This window comes from Malaclemys terrapin, chromosome 18 (assembly GCF_027887155.1).
Source record: "Malaclemys terrapin pileata isolate rMalTer1 chromosome 18, rMalTer1.hap1, whole genome shotgun sequence".
In the NCBI taxonomy this organism is placed as follows: domain Eukaryota; kingdom Metazoa; phylum Chordata; order Testudines; family Emydidae; genus Malaclemys; species Malaclemys terrapin.
In genome coordinates this window covers 5,792,651-5,808,448 of record NC_071522.1, presented here as the reverse complement: position 1 = coordinate 5,808,448, position 15,798 = coordinate 5,792,651, and the positions used below count along the sequence as shown (strand labels likewise).

General features: G+C 38.3%; 1 protein-coding gene across 1 annotated transcript in view; it reads right to left on the bottom strand.

The window, feature by feature from the left end:
* Positions 1-15,798, bottom strand: part of BRIP1 (BRCA1 interacting helicase 1) — a 126,857-nt gene that overhangs the window by 71,900 nt on the left and 39,159 nt on the right. The window contains exons 8-14 of the mRNA XM_054008544.1: positions 13,287-13,508; positions 12,138-12,337; positions 7,134-7,266; positions 6,355-6,509; positions 5,240-5,411; positions 4,988-5,128; positions 4,363-4,524 (exon numbers count right to left, since the gene is read on the bottom strand). Of these exons, the coding sequence (XP_053864519.1) occupies positions 4,363-4,524; positions 4,988-5,128; positions 5,240-5,411; positions 6,355-6,509; positions 7,134-7,266; positions 12,138-12,337; positions 13,287-13,508 (1,185 nt within the window). The remainder of the gene's footprint in view (positions 1-4,362; positions 4,525-4,987; positions 5,129-5,239; positions 5,412-6,354; positions 6,510-7,133; positions 7,267-12,137; positions 12,338-13,286; positions 13,509-15,798) is intronic.

Sequence of the window (15,798 nt, the reverse complement as noted above, 5' to 3'; positions counted from 1 at the left end):
TATGATACAAGAAAAGTTAAAGAATGACTCAAGCTTGGCAAACTGAATAATAAAATATGTAACTACTATATCTATTCTTTTATTAGTCCAGTTAATATGACAAAATATATGGAAAGGGAGAGAGAAAATACAGCTGATATTACAGGCTTTGGAAACTCTCTTCTCTGCTTGTCAAAAACTTCTTCTTAAATGGGTTACTATAAAGTAGTTTAGGCTCAAAATGTTATATACATTAAAATGGTTATAGTATGGTTGGGTAATGTCCTACAGATTAGTGTTTCTCAACCTTTTTGATATCAGGGACGTGCTTGCTGCCTTCCTAAACTGTCAGGGAGATCTCAGGGGCTGGTGCCAGTCGACAGACCGGTCATTGAGAAACACGACTATAGATTCTAAACATTTATTTTTAAGGGCCAGTCTTGAGTAGAAAGAGGGCAAATCACCACTACAATCCAATGGAAGTAGGAGAAATATGCAATAGATTCTGATTTCTCCCAAAGGAAAGTATACGTAAATTGAAACTTGCAACTGACAGAAAAATTGAGCCCTTTAATGGATGCTTTTTGCACCTGTTAGCACTGGAAGCAGTAAATAACTATGATGCTAGTTTCTATAGCAACGAGCATTGGTCACATAAATTTCACCTGAGATGTTTTATCAGCAGCAGCCAGCTTCCTCTCTATATGGTTAGTTTAATGCAGTCTTTGACTGGCATCTCCTTATTAGCACATCAACATTTTCAAACTTGTTGCTACTTGTTCTTAAGGTCAGGGCACAAGAAGTCTGGGGTGTTTCTTTTCTGATAGACTTTTTATGTGATCTGGAGTATGTCACTGTATTTCTTGGCACCTCAATTTCCACAGCAGTAAAATGGGGATAACACTTTCCTACCTCACAAGGTTTTGCAAGGACACATTCATTAATGTTTGTAAAGTAATTTGAAATCTTCAGAGAGAAATGTACTTACATTATAGCTGACTCCTAATTATTTCTTTCCAGACTGGGGGATTCAGGTGGTTTCATTTGCTCCACTTTTGCCACAAATGGTTTCTATTTCTGAGACCATGTAATAAAGGTGCAACACATGGGTACTGATAATAGACTACTCCTTATTTCCTGGCTCTAGTCACTTGACATTGTATAGTTACAAACTGCATCATGTAGCATGGTTCCTTCATCTCCCAAATCCAATAACTAAGAGAATTTTTTCACTTGACCAGAGCTCAGAGAGCCGGGAAGCGATAAGCCCCTCAGTTGGAAGAATTTGGTCTGTGTGCCTAGAGATATTGGCAGGCACTTCTTAATAAATCAAAACATATATAAATAGATATGAGTGTATATCTGGAGCACCACACTCCATGGATGATTTTGATACTAAATGTGAAAAAGTTAGAAAAATCACTTGTTCCATAGTAACTGTAATGCCTTTATTGCATATTTTGTTTATAAAGTCCTAAAAGTTGACCCCACATACAGTATAACAAAATACTAGATATGTTTAAGTGGTTGAATTCAAGTTGCTGTGGGAAACAATTCAATTTCCTGACTTTTCCATTTAAAATCTGGCCCATATGAATGTATTAACACAGTATTTATATTTAAGCCTTTTGTAGGTGTCTGTCTGTATTTTGGTGTTTAAAGTAATTCTGAAATTTATATTTAATCAATACCTTCACTAAGTCCATGGAAGTGCCTCCACAAAGAAAAAACACGTAGGGTATGTATACACTGCAATAAAACACCCATGTCTGGCCTGGGTCACCTGACTTGGGCTCACAAGACTTGGACAGTGGGGCTCTAAAACTGCAGTGTAGACATTTGTGCTCGGGCAGCAGCCCAGGTTCTGAGACCCTGAGCCTGAGCCCAAATACCCACTCTGCAATTTTATAACCCTGCAGCCTGAGCCCAAGTCAGCTGACCTGGGCCAGCCACAGGTGTTTTATTGCAGCGTAGACATGCAGTTAATGTTTTTTTTGTCAGTGGTCCTTTCAGTGAACCATAAGGCCAACTGGAGTTTTGAAGGGGGAGGGGACAACCTGAGCTGATCAGCAATTTCTTTCATTCTTACTAAATATGCCAGTTATTACTCTGAGCTCAAGGGCTCTAAGCATTTTCAATGGAGATAAGTTTTACTGTCAAAAAATAATTTTTTAGCAAATATCTTTTGTTTATACACACAAAAACCAATGTCCACGCAACATATACAGTACCATTGTCACAACTATTGCTCTACATAAATACATCACAAACTGAAATAATGCCTGGGATTCAATTTTAGATATCAAATTAGAAGACAATTTAAGATTTATTTTCAGCTTGCTAGTCTTGCACATTATACATGTGATTTTGTGAGTTAGAATGATGGATTATAGTTCATAGTCTGCCTTCTTCTACCAATTTTACATTGTATGGTCTAATGTGGTCACCTAATGGTTATTTCTAGTAACTGCATCGATGACTGCAACTCTTTATGGACATCAGGCAAGATAAAGAACTGGTATTCCTTTTGATCTAAAATATACATAATGTATGTAGCGTGTCACACAAAAGGACATTTTCTTTTTATCCATTCCTTCAGGTTTTAAATTACTCTTTCTTGTGGGACTTCTGACATCAGCAAAGCGGTCAGAAATCTTGAACTACATCAGCGGCTCCAAATTGGTGCAGTTTTTCCAGTGGTACCAGTTTTGATTTTTAAAAGGTTTACATTAAACCACTGTTGATTGTACTAAATTGTTTACTGCAATCCAACCACAGTTACAATTTGATGAAATAAACAGACCTGTACTCCTAATTACATTGCACATTTATACTGTTCCTCAGATCTGAGTTCTGTACAACAATAAGAACTATGGGAAAAGAAAACGAACTTCCGTTTTTTATCACTGGGGTATAGTCTTAGCCATAAGATATACCCTCCTATCAACAATAAAATTTAGTAATACATGCTTTGAAATAAAGAAAATTGATCCCTTGGGACAGTGGGCTTTGTGCAATTTCCACTTGATTCAATAAAACACTGCTAAAATCCATAGTGAAGTGAAATGAAACAGCTGTATATTATATACAAACTGCATATAAAGAAAATGCAAAAGGCATCCTAATTGCTGAGTCAATGCACATGACAAAGTTGCCTTTGATGATAGGCAATTGAATGGTAAGAGTTTTTTAAAAACTGGTTTTAAAAAGCTAGACCATGGAGACAGTTCAAAGAAAAACACTGAACATCTCATCTTTCTGCAACAGATATGGCAATTTCCTGCAATATCCAGAACAAACCTTATTGAACTAAGTTAAATCTTACTGTATTAAGTGTATGTACCACTGTGGGCCAGGGATTGTATGCAATTCCATGGGGGAGGGGGAACACAGCCCTCCAGGAACTAAGAGGGGGAGGGAAGGCGGAAGAGGAATGGGGGGTATTAGACAAATTCATTCAGGTTGTAACGTCCCCAGAGGCACCACCACCTTGAAAGAGGCATATACTGGTTCCAATTGGATTCTCTAGAGACCAGCAGACAAGAAAGGACTTTTGGATAAATAATCTGATTTTAAATTGACTCAGGGCCTTCTTTCTGATTCAATAAATGGACAGGACCCTCTGTCCAAGTGAAGGGCCCCAATCCTCAGGTAAGGATTGGAAGGACTGATACTGACCAGAGCCCTTGTGGAGATGGGGGTGATGATTTCTAGTAAGCTTATTAGCATCCATGTAGGTTCTTTCATTGTTTTAATATGCTTTTACCTTAAGAATAAATGCACTTGCTTAGAAAGAGCTGTGTGGTAACTTAAACCAGTGGACAATTATGCTGTTTAGAGTCTCTGAGTAGAAGGCAAAGCAGGTCTGCTAGGCAGTCTGTCTTACTGGGGAATTCACAGTATAGGCAGGAAATTGTGCAGCCTGGAAATACCTTGGTCTGGAAGAACAAAGAAGTGTGTCTGCCCAAGAAAGGAGACAGCTGGGGAGCTGGAAGCCTAAGAGTAGGTGCCCTTGCTGGACCATGGAGGGGAAATATGGGCAAAGTTGCCCTGAACTATTACACTTTCTATCCACGATTTATTTTCATACCGAGATCCCTTTCTAACAGATGCCAAAAGCACACAAGCACACTTGCACTGAGGCCCAAACCAGTCTTTTCTGGATAACTGTGATCAAAACAATAATATTCCTATTATTCCTATAATGAAACAAAACATACCTTGCACAAAAGCAAACTTGTAACCAATCAACTACAGGATCCAAGCAATTCCAACATGGACACTGCTGTTGTCTCTATGTTGATGTATAGGGATAAAAAGTTACAGAGTAAATCTTTAAGTAGGGTTTTTAAAAGAGAAGAATATGAATTAAAATTTCCTTACCTTATAAGATGGCAAAAAGCATAAGACCCCTTGGCCAACAGTTTGACACACTGAAAGCAGAAGTGCTCCCACTTCATCCTGGAATTCAAAGGTCTCTGTATGCTGGAATGTGGCATGCAGCTTCCGACCCTTGGGGCCTGCCCCAATGGTGCCAACCCAAACCTGTTGTATTAATATTTCAGTGTTATATACATATTTACACTAACTTAATAGGGGAATGTAAAAACTGAAGTAAACAAAATAAGATTATTTCTGAACAGATTAATGCTAAGGAACAAGAATATAAAATGAATAAAGAGAGAGAGAGAGAGAGAGAGAGAGAGAGAATGGAGTGTAGCAAGTCACCAAAGTGAGAGGTGCTGTTACCAGTAGTGTTTACTTTTTAGCTGTACTGGTGAAATAATATTTTCCTACTATTACTACTTTTATTTAGGATTATTATATATCAAGTATAGTTTCATTTAAACACTTAGTTGACAATTTTCTCAATGCAAGTAAATGTCTATTTTACTCTTTCCATTTTGAGTTATAGAAATAGAATGATTTTATATGGTCTTCATTTTAACTTGCCATTTATAATGAATATTAAAGTTTCAGGAGTGAAAGCAATGCTGCAAACATTTACCTGTGAGTTATGAATAACATGATTTGCCTCAAGCTGGATAGTAAACTTCACACCAAGTTCTGAAGAAAATGAGTCCATTGGAGAGAGCGTACCAGATGTTAGAACAATTGTCCTGACATTACCACTTAAATCTGAAAAGGCCTAGGGAAAATTTTAAAAAAAATTTTAAAATCAATACAAACTATTATATTTGTATTTGTGATCAAATAAGGGTCAGTAAAGAGTTGCTGGTTCACTTTGTACTTAGCTTACCACAGCTGGATTCAAGCACCAAAAGTTAAGCGTATGGACTGCTGTTTTCTGCCGTGAACTTCTCTGATATTTTGGTTGTACAAAAAAAGCATTTTTATCTGGAATATCAAGTTGCTTTTCATTTGTCCAAACATATGTTTGTTGCAAAGCAACTCTGTAGTCATCTGCAAATCTATACAAAAGTAAATTAATATAACTGGTAAATAGATGTAACCTGCACTTGTGTTTGTTAAATATATTTCCTAATATCTGTCATGTGAGTTCAGCATTAAACTCTGAAAAAACAAAACCAGTGTTGACACAATGTGGTTCCACCTTAAGCATCCAGCCTAATGCTGTACGAAACTCTGCCTATAATAAAATGAGTTGGCTACTGTGCATACAATATATGGAATAATGTACTCTACACTAGAAACAGAGATTATGATTTAAGATACAAGGTTCAAAAGTTATATGACTTCCCATTTAAGAAACATAAAGAGCCCCTATAATCGCTAAGCCGTGTATTACAGAATTAGTTCTAAAACAAAATATTTAATAGCTACAGTGGCTTTAAGAGTGAAGGTATCAAAAGAGTAGTTTAGATCACTTCAATATTAATTTAAAAGAATTAAATTGCATACTGGAGTTAAGCAACATGCCAAGAAAATATTCTAGTCTGACCTTTAGAGAAACCATACTCAACATTTTAGTTATATAAAAAAGAAAATTAATTTGGTGATATCAACCTACTACTTACTGGATGTTTACCCACATGAGAATTTTTTGGCACAATCCTGTTTAATTGGTAGGTTTCGCTCAGGAGAAACCTGACACTGAAATAAATAGCAGAGGTGCTGAATAGTTGAGAAAGAGACAACTTGGCAAAGAAGCAGGAACATGTTTGTACTATGCATGCCTCCACTGTGCTTGGCTCTTACAAGTGCTCTTTTTTTCTTTATCATGCGCACCAAAACTACCCAAATGTCTTAGGGAAAATATTTATATTTGCCGTCTTTCCATCTTCCTATAAACAATCAGATGTTTACAAAAATGCACTCACTTGCAATTTAAATATATCTGATAGAAAGGAGAATGAAAAAAGTCCACAATTCAGGCTATATATTTCCACCAACCTGTTGTTATCTTTAAAAAGATATAGCAGAACCATGAATAGCCCTTTTAGCACAATTTGAGTGGCAGGGCTCACAATAGGAACCTCAATAAGCTCATCTCCTTCATGAAGATTTGATACTTTTTCTTCTTTTTCAAGGACAGCTGCAAAATGTTTCTGCAACAGGCAAACTCTTCATTAATATCATCCTAAAAATCTTCCCAAAACAAATGCATACAAATAAAGGGTTCACCACAGTATTTTAAAACAACTTATCTCAATGCAGCTAGAGAAGTTAGACTGAAGATAAAAATCTTAGTACTTAACTCAGTGCTTTCAATGTGCTTGGTACCATACAGAAAGAAATGACTGGCTGAAGCATGCAGTAAATATGATTTGTTAATCAATCAATCTGAATGTAGATGGTCAGTAAAGAGAGAACTAAGAGTCACTACATTGTCACAACTTTGAATAATTTTATCTGATCACAGTTATTCTTTGGTAGAACAGAAATAAAGTAATTATAAGTTCATCGTAACAAGGTCAGTGTCTGCGACTTTGAAAATAAATGACTCTAGTAGATTTAGAACTTGATTCGCCACTGGCACGTCTTTTACACAGGTGTGACTGTACTAGTTTCTGTGGATTTACCTTTGATTTTCATCATGCACACTTTTTAAAGACAGCTTTGAGAAACTGGACTGAATTTAAAAAAGTACAAGTAGTGTAAGCGTATTTTAAAACATGAAACCAAATAATATTATGCATTTGTATAATAAATTCTGTAACAGAAAACTCTACCTGCAAGATAGGAAATGTAGCATTTGTTATTCCCATATTGTGCAAAATGGTGAGCATTTCCTTTCCACTCCAAACTTTACAGGAGGTTTCATATCCCCTTTCTTTAAGCTGACCAGAGCTTTCCTGCAGCCAACTGCAAATGAAGAGAGGAATAATAATTGTAAATCATTCCTGCATTAATTTCAATGATCTTGTATGATTGTTTCCAGGAAGCAAAATTGAATAAGCTTCACAAATTGTACCATACTCCTGTGATATTATATACTCGTTCATAAGCCTAATATTTTTGGTAAAATATGACACATCAAAGAGCGGGGATCGGCTTATAAACAGGTCTACACTAAAATTTGATGATTTTAAACTCTATGGAATCATTGAATTGAATATCTAATACATTGTTGTTTTGTTTACCTGGAGCGTTCACAGGCATGGAGTCCCTCAGCTCCCTGTGGCTGCAGTTCCCCGTTCCCAGAGAGGTGCCACTTCCCGCAACTCCCATTGGCTGGAAACAGCAAACTGCGGCCACTGGGAGCTGAGGGGCTCCATGCCAGTGAACGCTCCAGGTAAACAAAACGTCCAGTCCCGCTAGAGGCTTATCCTAACGGGCCAGGAGCCAAAGTTTGCCAACCCCTGAAATATAGGGTCGACTTATGAAAGGGTCATAGTTTTTGCTATTTTTACCTAACCATCTCGGGGGGTCGGCTTATAAACGAACGGGCTAATGAACGAGTATATACAGTACTTATTTTAACTTAATATCTTTAATCAAAAGGTGAGGGCTATGCATTTAGGGTCTGATTCTGTTCTCTCTTCTGCTAGTTTTACACCTTTGAACTGCACTGACTTTAATTAGAGCTACTTCTGATGTATGCTGGTGGATGTCAGAGAAAAATCTGTCCCTTAGTGTTGACATTCCCCCCGCCCCCCCACCCCATATATTATTTTTTAACTTTATTTTAAAAGGGCATAAAAATATAACTTGTTTCTTTAATTTGTCAGGAATGCTAGGAAACATTTGTGTAGCCATGCACCAATCCTTATTTTAAGCTATTATGCTTTACAGACAATTCATTACCTCTGTAATTGGTATGATCAAGGAAAGAGTGATAACCTGCATCATACAGCTCATTGCTAAGTATTTCCAAGATGAGTTAAATCAGCCTAATTAAACCACATCCCTTCATTCCAGCCACGGAGGAAGAAAGACAGGATGCAAGAACTCTTTTGCTAGTATAAGCTGTGTTTCCACTAGGGGAACTGGCAAATCCTTTCAAGTGTAGGAAAGGGCACTAAAACATGTGCTTAAGTGCTTTTTAGAATCAAACATAAGAGACTTTTTTAAACGGATGTAGAATTTTTCTGGTTACTCACTTAACGGGCCCAGAGCTGCCAGTTTGTGCAAAAAGAGAATACTAATTATTGGTCATTTACACTCAGTCTCTTGCTTTCCCTACGGTTGGCAGACTTGACAAGAGAATCAACCTGAGTTTTTCTGATAAGGTTAAAAAGCCAGAGGCGGTCAAATCTCCAGCCTTGTTGCTCTCCTCTGCTGCTAAGAAGTTTAACATTTGAAAGACCCAACAAAGGAGAATTAGTAGCCACAGGGAAATTATTCTGTCTCAGTGGCACACAAATGTTAACCCTTGGCACCAAAGGGAAAAGAAAAGAGGGTGAAGTTGAAGGTGTAGCTAATCTCTAATATAAACAGGGACTTCCTAAATGAGCAACACTTCCAGACCAATATTATAACAAAATGCTTGTCCCAAATGTAATTAAGATAAGCTCAGTTAATATAAACAAAGCCACTTTTGTTATTTCTTACTGTTATTCCACTGTTCAGATAGGTTTCTGATGAAGGAGGCAATTACTTAATTGGAATATTTGGACATGCACAGTTGGGTACCAGTTATTTATTATTTAAATTACAGTAGCAGCTACTATATATGGCACTGTACAGTCAAAACACAAAGGAGAATGAAATGGTGGTGGAGGTTGGCTGCTTTTTGATTTATGTGACTTGCTCAGCATCACATAGAAACTCTGTAGCAGGAGCAGAGAAATTTCCATTCTCCCTTCGGGTTCGTTGGGCATTTTCTGTGGAATAATTTTCTGGCAGAAAATTAACTTTCTGCAGGAAAATTTTAATATTCTGTCAGACTATCATCCACGTCTCCATGACTTGCAAACTGCCCAGAGACAACATAAGTAAATACTTCTTCACACAATGCACAATAAGCCTGTGGAACTCCCTTCCAGGGGATGTTGTGAAGGCCAAAAATATAACTGGCTTCAAAAAAGAATTTGATGTGTTCATGAAGGAAAGAAACATCAATGGCTATTAACCAAGACTGTCAGGGATGCAACCTCATAACTCTGGGTGTCCCTAGCCCTCTGATTGCCAGAAGCTGGGACACGACGACTGGGACAAATCGCTTGATAAACTGCCCTGTTCTGTTCACTCACTCTGAAGCATCTGGCATTGGCCACTATCGGAAGAGAGGAAACTGGGCTAGATAGACCATTGATCTGCCCCAGTATGACCATTCTTATGTTCTAGATTCCACAAGCTGCCCAGCTCTCAGGCAGGTGGGCTGCTGGGAATCTGGGCTGCTGGGGGCCTAGGCAGCCTTATTCTCAGGCTCCTCAAAAAGTCCAGATTATACAGGCAAGTGCTCGACTCTGAAACCTTAGCATTCTTTTAATGTAGGAAATTTTAACCAAAATTACCTAAGTTTTTAAAAAACTTAAACACTGAAAAAACAAAATTGCATCACGTAGAACCACATGCAGGGGTAAAAGCCAGGTGGTACAGTGTACCGGTAAAAAGTGACCGCTGGTACTGGCCCGTACCCAGCTGGCTTTAATGTCACTGCCCCTTTTGCCCCTCCCGGGTGCCGATGAGGGGGAGGGAGGAAACAGCTGCCCCGGAACCGATGATTTAAAAGCCCGGGGCTCCGACCACTGCTATTGCTACTGTGGCAGCGGCCGGAGCCCTGGGCCCTTTAAATCACCACTGGAGCCCCAGGTGGCGTGAGCCAGGAAGCTTGGAAGGGATGGCTGGGGGACACTGACCCCCCTCCAACCCTGCCCCCATACCGGTAAGTCTTCAGCGTTACTTTCACCCCTGACCACATGCATCCTCCACAACATCAGCAGGGTTGGGATCTTTAGATCCACAACACTATCCACTACCACTTAAGCTAATGGAGTAACTGGTAACAGAAGAAGGCTATTACTTCTCTGAGGACCTGGCACAAGGAGATGGAAACAGAGAGAGACATTTTACCAGAGGGTTTCACAGCTATTTGCTAGACAGCAAAGGAATGTTAAGACTCATCAATAACGGGTTCAGTTCCAAGTTCTAGTGGCTATAGACCATCTGCCACTGTTCTCCCAGCCTCTCCCTGCCCCTTCTGCTTCTATACCCACCTTGTCCAGATCCTACACCTGTCCCCCTCTCACTCAACTCCTGCCTGCTCTGTCTCCTTGTCTTGCCCCCAACTCTTGTCCATGTTCTTCTTCACCCATTCTGATCTTCTCCACTCCATAGCTCCTGTCCTTCGCCTCCCCCCTTTGTTCTTATTTCCTCTCCCATATCTTCTGTCCTTGTTCCTCCCTGCCAGTTCTTGCTCCTAACCACACCATGCTCCCCTCAGGCTCCTATCCCTTATGCCTTGCCCCTGTTCCTCACCACTGTGCATTCAAGTTAGGTTGCTGCCTCTTTCCACTCCACAACACATGGGCACCCGCATGGAGAGCAATGAGAAAACAGGATTCTCCCTGCTCTCAGTTCCTGTGCATGGCTTCACAGTGGCTACCGGAAAGAACAATTGCAGGGAAAGTCCTACGTAGCTCCTGCAGCCAAGGGAGAGAGCATGCCTAGTTGGTCTGTGGGGCCAAAACAAGCACTATCTGGCCACAGACAGAAGCTGTGAGAGGGTAGCACATGATCAGTGCAGACAGAATCTTTGGAGAATTTAGCTGCCAAACACTAAGATGTCTCTACTGAGCATGTGCACACTGCAATTTTTCAGAGCCTTATACCAGATTTGGGCAAATTTTCACAGAGATGCTTGACACCAAGGTGTCCCCACTTGACAAATTTCAAGTCCCTGTTCTGAAGCATGGAGGCACTAGACAGTCTCAGCAAAACAGTTGTAAGATTGAAGAACATTTCTCCCTGACCTTGCTCTCAAAAATGGCTGAGTTATTTTAGGTGAAACTTTAAAAAAAAAAAAAAAAAAAAAAAAAAAAAATCAGCCTTAGGCAGACATCCTGCCTGGGAAATTTTATCAGCCCAAACGATTTGTGTTTGGCAAAATTACAGGCAAATGATAAGTGTTGGGTAGCCTTAACTAGGCGTTGCTACCTGCCCTGCCTTTAGTTAAAGCAAACTCCAATTGTCTTTTACTAAACCAGCAGAGGATGTCTACTCTCAGAACACTTGAAACACTTTGCATAAAATTTTTCCCTACCTTAAGGGGGACGATTTCCTCTGGGAACATAAGTTTCTCTAATGCTGACTTAACAATACTTTGTACTGATATAACACCTTCCATAGAAGGCTCACAAAGCATTTTACAAACATTAATTTTCACAAAATCCCTGTGATTGGCCTGATGTGGAAATGCACAGAAAATTTAGATGGATTTGCCCAAAGTCTTGGAGTAAAATTTTCAAAAGCACCTGAATGACCTAAGAACCTAAATCCCATTTTGAAAAAAGTGAGTTAGGCACTTAGGAGCCTAAGTTACTTCTGGAAATTGGACTTTTGAAAATATTCCCATGATCCATTAAACAATTAATTGTCATAAATGCCACAAATCCTTCTTGGGTGCCCAAAATGAGAAAAACAAGAGGTCTGGCTTGTGGACTATAGCGTTTGAAGTATATCTGTAAGTCTTCTTGTCAATTATGCAGTGTGTCTTCTAGTACATGATATTCATAAAAGGACTATAAACAGTAGATTTTTTTGTTTGTTTGTTTGTTTTAAATAGGCCTTACTTTGTCAGACTGTAGCACACAGCCCGCAGGGGATCATGGTCCTTCCGTCTGATGTTGTTGACGACCATGATATCAAGTTCTTCTCGAGCAAATCTCAGCTGTGTTTCTGTAACACTGTAACTAGCTGACTCCCGTGCACAATCTTCAATATTATGAGCTTCATCTAAAATGACTACTTGGTCTTTTAAGTTAATCTCCATCTGCAAAAGACAACAATTGTCCAGTAAAATGAGTAAACAACAGCCAGTAGGTTCATGTTTAAAAAAAAAAAAATCTGTCCAAATTGTGTCACTTGTACAAGCAATGAAAAGTGATTTTTTAGAGCTTGACAGAATTTCTGTAGCATAGGAACTAGCTAGGTTTTTCACAAAACTGAAACCTGGTGCAAGCATAAATGACAGAATTTGGTCCTTATCTGTAAATACCATAGGGGCAGAGAGTTTGTAAAATATACTTTTATGGTACTGTATAATTAATAGCAAAAAGGACAGACAGGTTGAAATGTGATTTTTTTTAATGAAATAAAAGTATTTTCACTTTTTACACCTTCCCTAAGCCACCATGCCTACTTTTCGTAGTTACGCCATCCTAGAAGTTTCTCTTCTGTTGTTGTGTAAAAAATCCACACAACTGATTAGCTACAATGGAAAAAACAGTGAAACTGACTATTACCAGAGGTACTGTCATATGTACAAAATAAGGATATTGCAAAAGAAAAGAAATATTCTTTAATCTCTTTAATTTAGATGTTACTTGTAACACTAGCAAGTATTCAGACAGGAATGTGGCTTTAAGTTGACCATGTGCCTTTATCACATTCTTTATTCATCTCGCTTTAACTTCAGTCAATGCAACAACCAAAATCTAGGGCTGTCTACTCTTACAACACTGCAGAGGCACCACTATAATACTTAGTAAAGACACTACTTAGGCCGACGGGAGAGTTTCTCCCTTCAGCATAGATATCCACTTCCCAACAGGCGATAGCAAGGTCGATGGGAGAAACCCTTCTGTCAACATAGCACTGTCTACGCCAAGGGTTAGGTCGGCATAACTATGTGGCAAATGGGTGTGGATTTTCCTGAGCAACATAATTATATCGACATAAGTTCGTAGTTTAGACCAAGCCCTACTTACAAATATACTTACACTCTCTCTTATTTGTGGGTCCAGCAGGTAGTTGTAAGGACAAAATACAATATCTGCCCCCACCATGAGTTCTCGAGCTGCAAAATAGGCACATGCACGTAGCTTCTTTCCCAGGCTTACTAGATCTTCTATGTCCCAAGCCTGACACTTCTTACGTGCAAACTGTAGAGCATGATGTTCACTAAGTTTATGGACACCATGGTAGTAAACACAGGACCCGCCCTAAAAGGAAATATGTGCAAGTTTGAAAACAAAATATTGTCCTAGGAACAATGATGCACGTGAACTTACATTTTTTTGTAAAACAAAACAAAAAAAACCCCTTATTTTGTAATCTTTTACTTCATCTCAATCACTGAGGTATTTTAAAAAGTGCTTGTTATCTTTTGGACTTTAACAACAACAAATATTATGGCAGAAACGAAGCAGGCAAATATGACAGGATCTATAACCTATCATACATAAATCTGTAAGGTACATTTCAGAGTTTTGCCCCAGTGAACCCAAAGAAAATTTTAATCTATTTTACAAATAGCAACCTGGCAGTGGAAGAGGGTGGGATGGATTCTAAATCATGAGCAATTAATTAATAAATCCAAATACATATAGTTAATTCAACTAGGAAAGATAGAAAATAAAATAATATGGCACATTCACATCCACCCACCAATATATCAACTTTCTTATATCATCAAATTACCAACCAGAAATGTCTAGTGAATTTAAATCACATTAGAATCCACCTGAGCTTGTTCATTTGTATGTCTCCTCTGTGCTAATAGCTCAGGAGGGTGTCATGTTTAACAATAAAAGCAAATAATAGTTGTTCTGCTCATGACTTTGACAGCAGTCCTTCCACTGGTGTACAAGTACATCATTTCGAGGTTGGTTTGGGTTTATTTGTTGTTGTTTTTTCTGGAGGGGTAGGAGAGAGATTGGACAGACAAATCTTAATTTATGGGTTGGAGATGATACCCTGGAATTACAGGGAGGAGTGGAGAATTTTAAAATTTTAATACTGGTTAACACTGGTGTCCCTAAGGTATAACTAAACAACTATTATTTCTCTGTTCTAGTCAATCTGAGTACAGTTTTTTTTTTAAACTATAAAATTAGTTGCTGTGAATTCTATTTTTTCTTTGATAAACTTTTAAGTAAACAAAACCAGCAAGAAGAGAATAAATCCCTGGAAATATATACTTTAGACTAGAGGCAATTAAGGCTGCCTAGTCATATGAAGATTGATAACATGAACAGGAAAGCCCATCCCTTTTTAACAGTGTAACACGACCCTAAGGGGCAGATTGTCAGTTGAAATGTTATCACACTTAGTGCCTTTTCGCTCACAAATTGTCAGTTATCTGCTTATCAGCTCACTTCTGTAATATAGTCTTGGTTAACACAGACACCTAAAGTGACAGTGTAATTGGCTCTCATTACCACTACTATTTACCCTTAGAACTTGGGAGCATAAAAAGCAAATGCTCACTTATACTTGATGAATACAAAATAAACTTGAAGCCCCAACAAGAGGACAAAACAGAAACTAGGTACAGTATGACCATATAGCCTTCAAAACAATTTGCCAATGGAGACAACAAAAGCTGTTCCTATCAGCCTCAATAGTTTTCTACAGTCTGAGTCGTACATTGGAAACCAGCAAAAACCTTTTACTGGATGTACGTACACACAATTATTAAAACCTTTAATTTGCTTATAGACACACTATTTTTGGCATAGAATGACTCCCAACTAATCTTCCTACATTTATGATCAATGTATGTGTGGTGCTGATATATTTTAAAAGTGACCAACAAAGGGAAAAAAAAAAGTGTGTGCGCCCTTTTTAGCTTCCTTACAGGGAATAGAGGCAGCTGGAAAAAATTTTCGACTTGCCTTACAACTATCAAGATCAAGGTTTTGCTGCAGGACTTCTTGAAGGACTAGAAAACTGGAATAAGAGTTGCTCAGCTCACAACTGACGGAACAGGGAATAAGGGAAGGATTGAAACGTGCACAAAGAGCTTTTCTCTTAAGTATTTGTCAGCAGCTTGAATTAAAATAAGTATTCTAAAACAAAACGGTGTTAACAGTGATATCAAAATCCCGTCCCCTCTCAAATTCTTAAGATTTAGTCTTGTTCAATCTGATGTGCAGCCAAGCCAACTATTTTCTTGTCCTCTAGCAAAAACAGGGAAGTCCAGACCTGATATTTTAAATGCGTAAACAAGCAGAAACACACTACTTTTTGGAACATTCATTTCAGAACTTCTATATACACTATGAAGCAGCAAAAGATGGCAATTTTGTTAGGTTTTGCAGATTATCTGTAAATAAATAAATTCTGCTGTGCTTTTGCAGTCTAGTTTTATTTATTTATTTTAAATGTAGGCTGCAAAAGTGGAAAGGAAACAAGATAGTCTTAAAACAACTCTGAAATGGCAAGCAGAAATCCTAAACTTGGTTAACCAAGATGATGATGAACAAATTATGTTATCAATAACACTTTTTA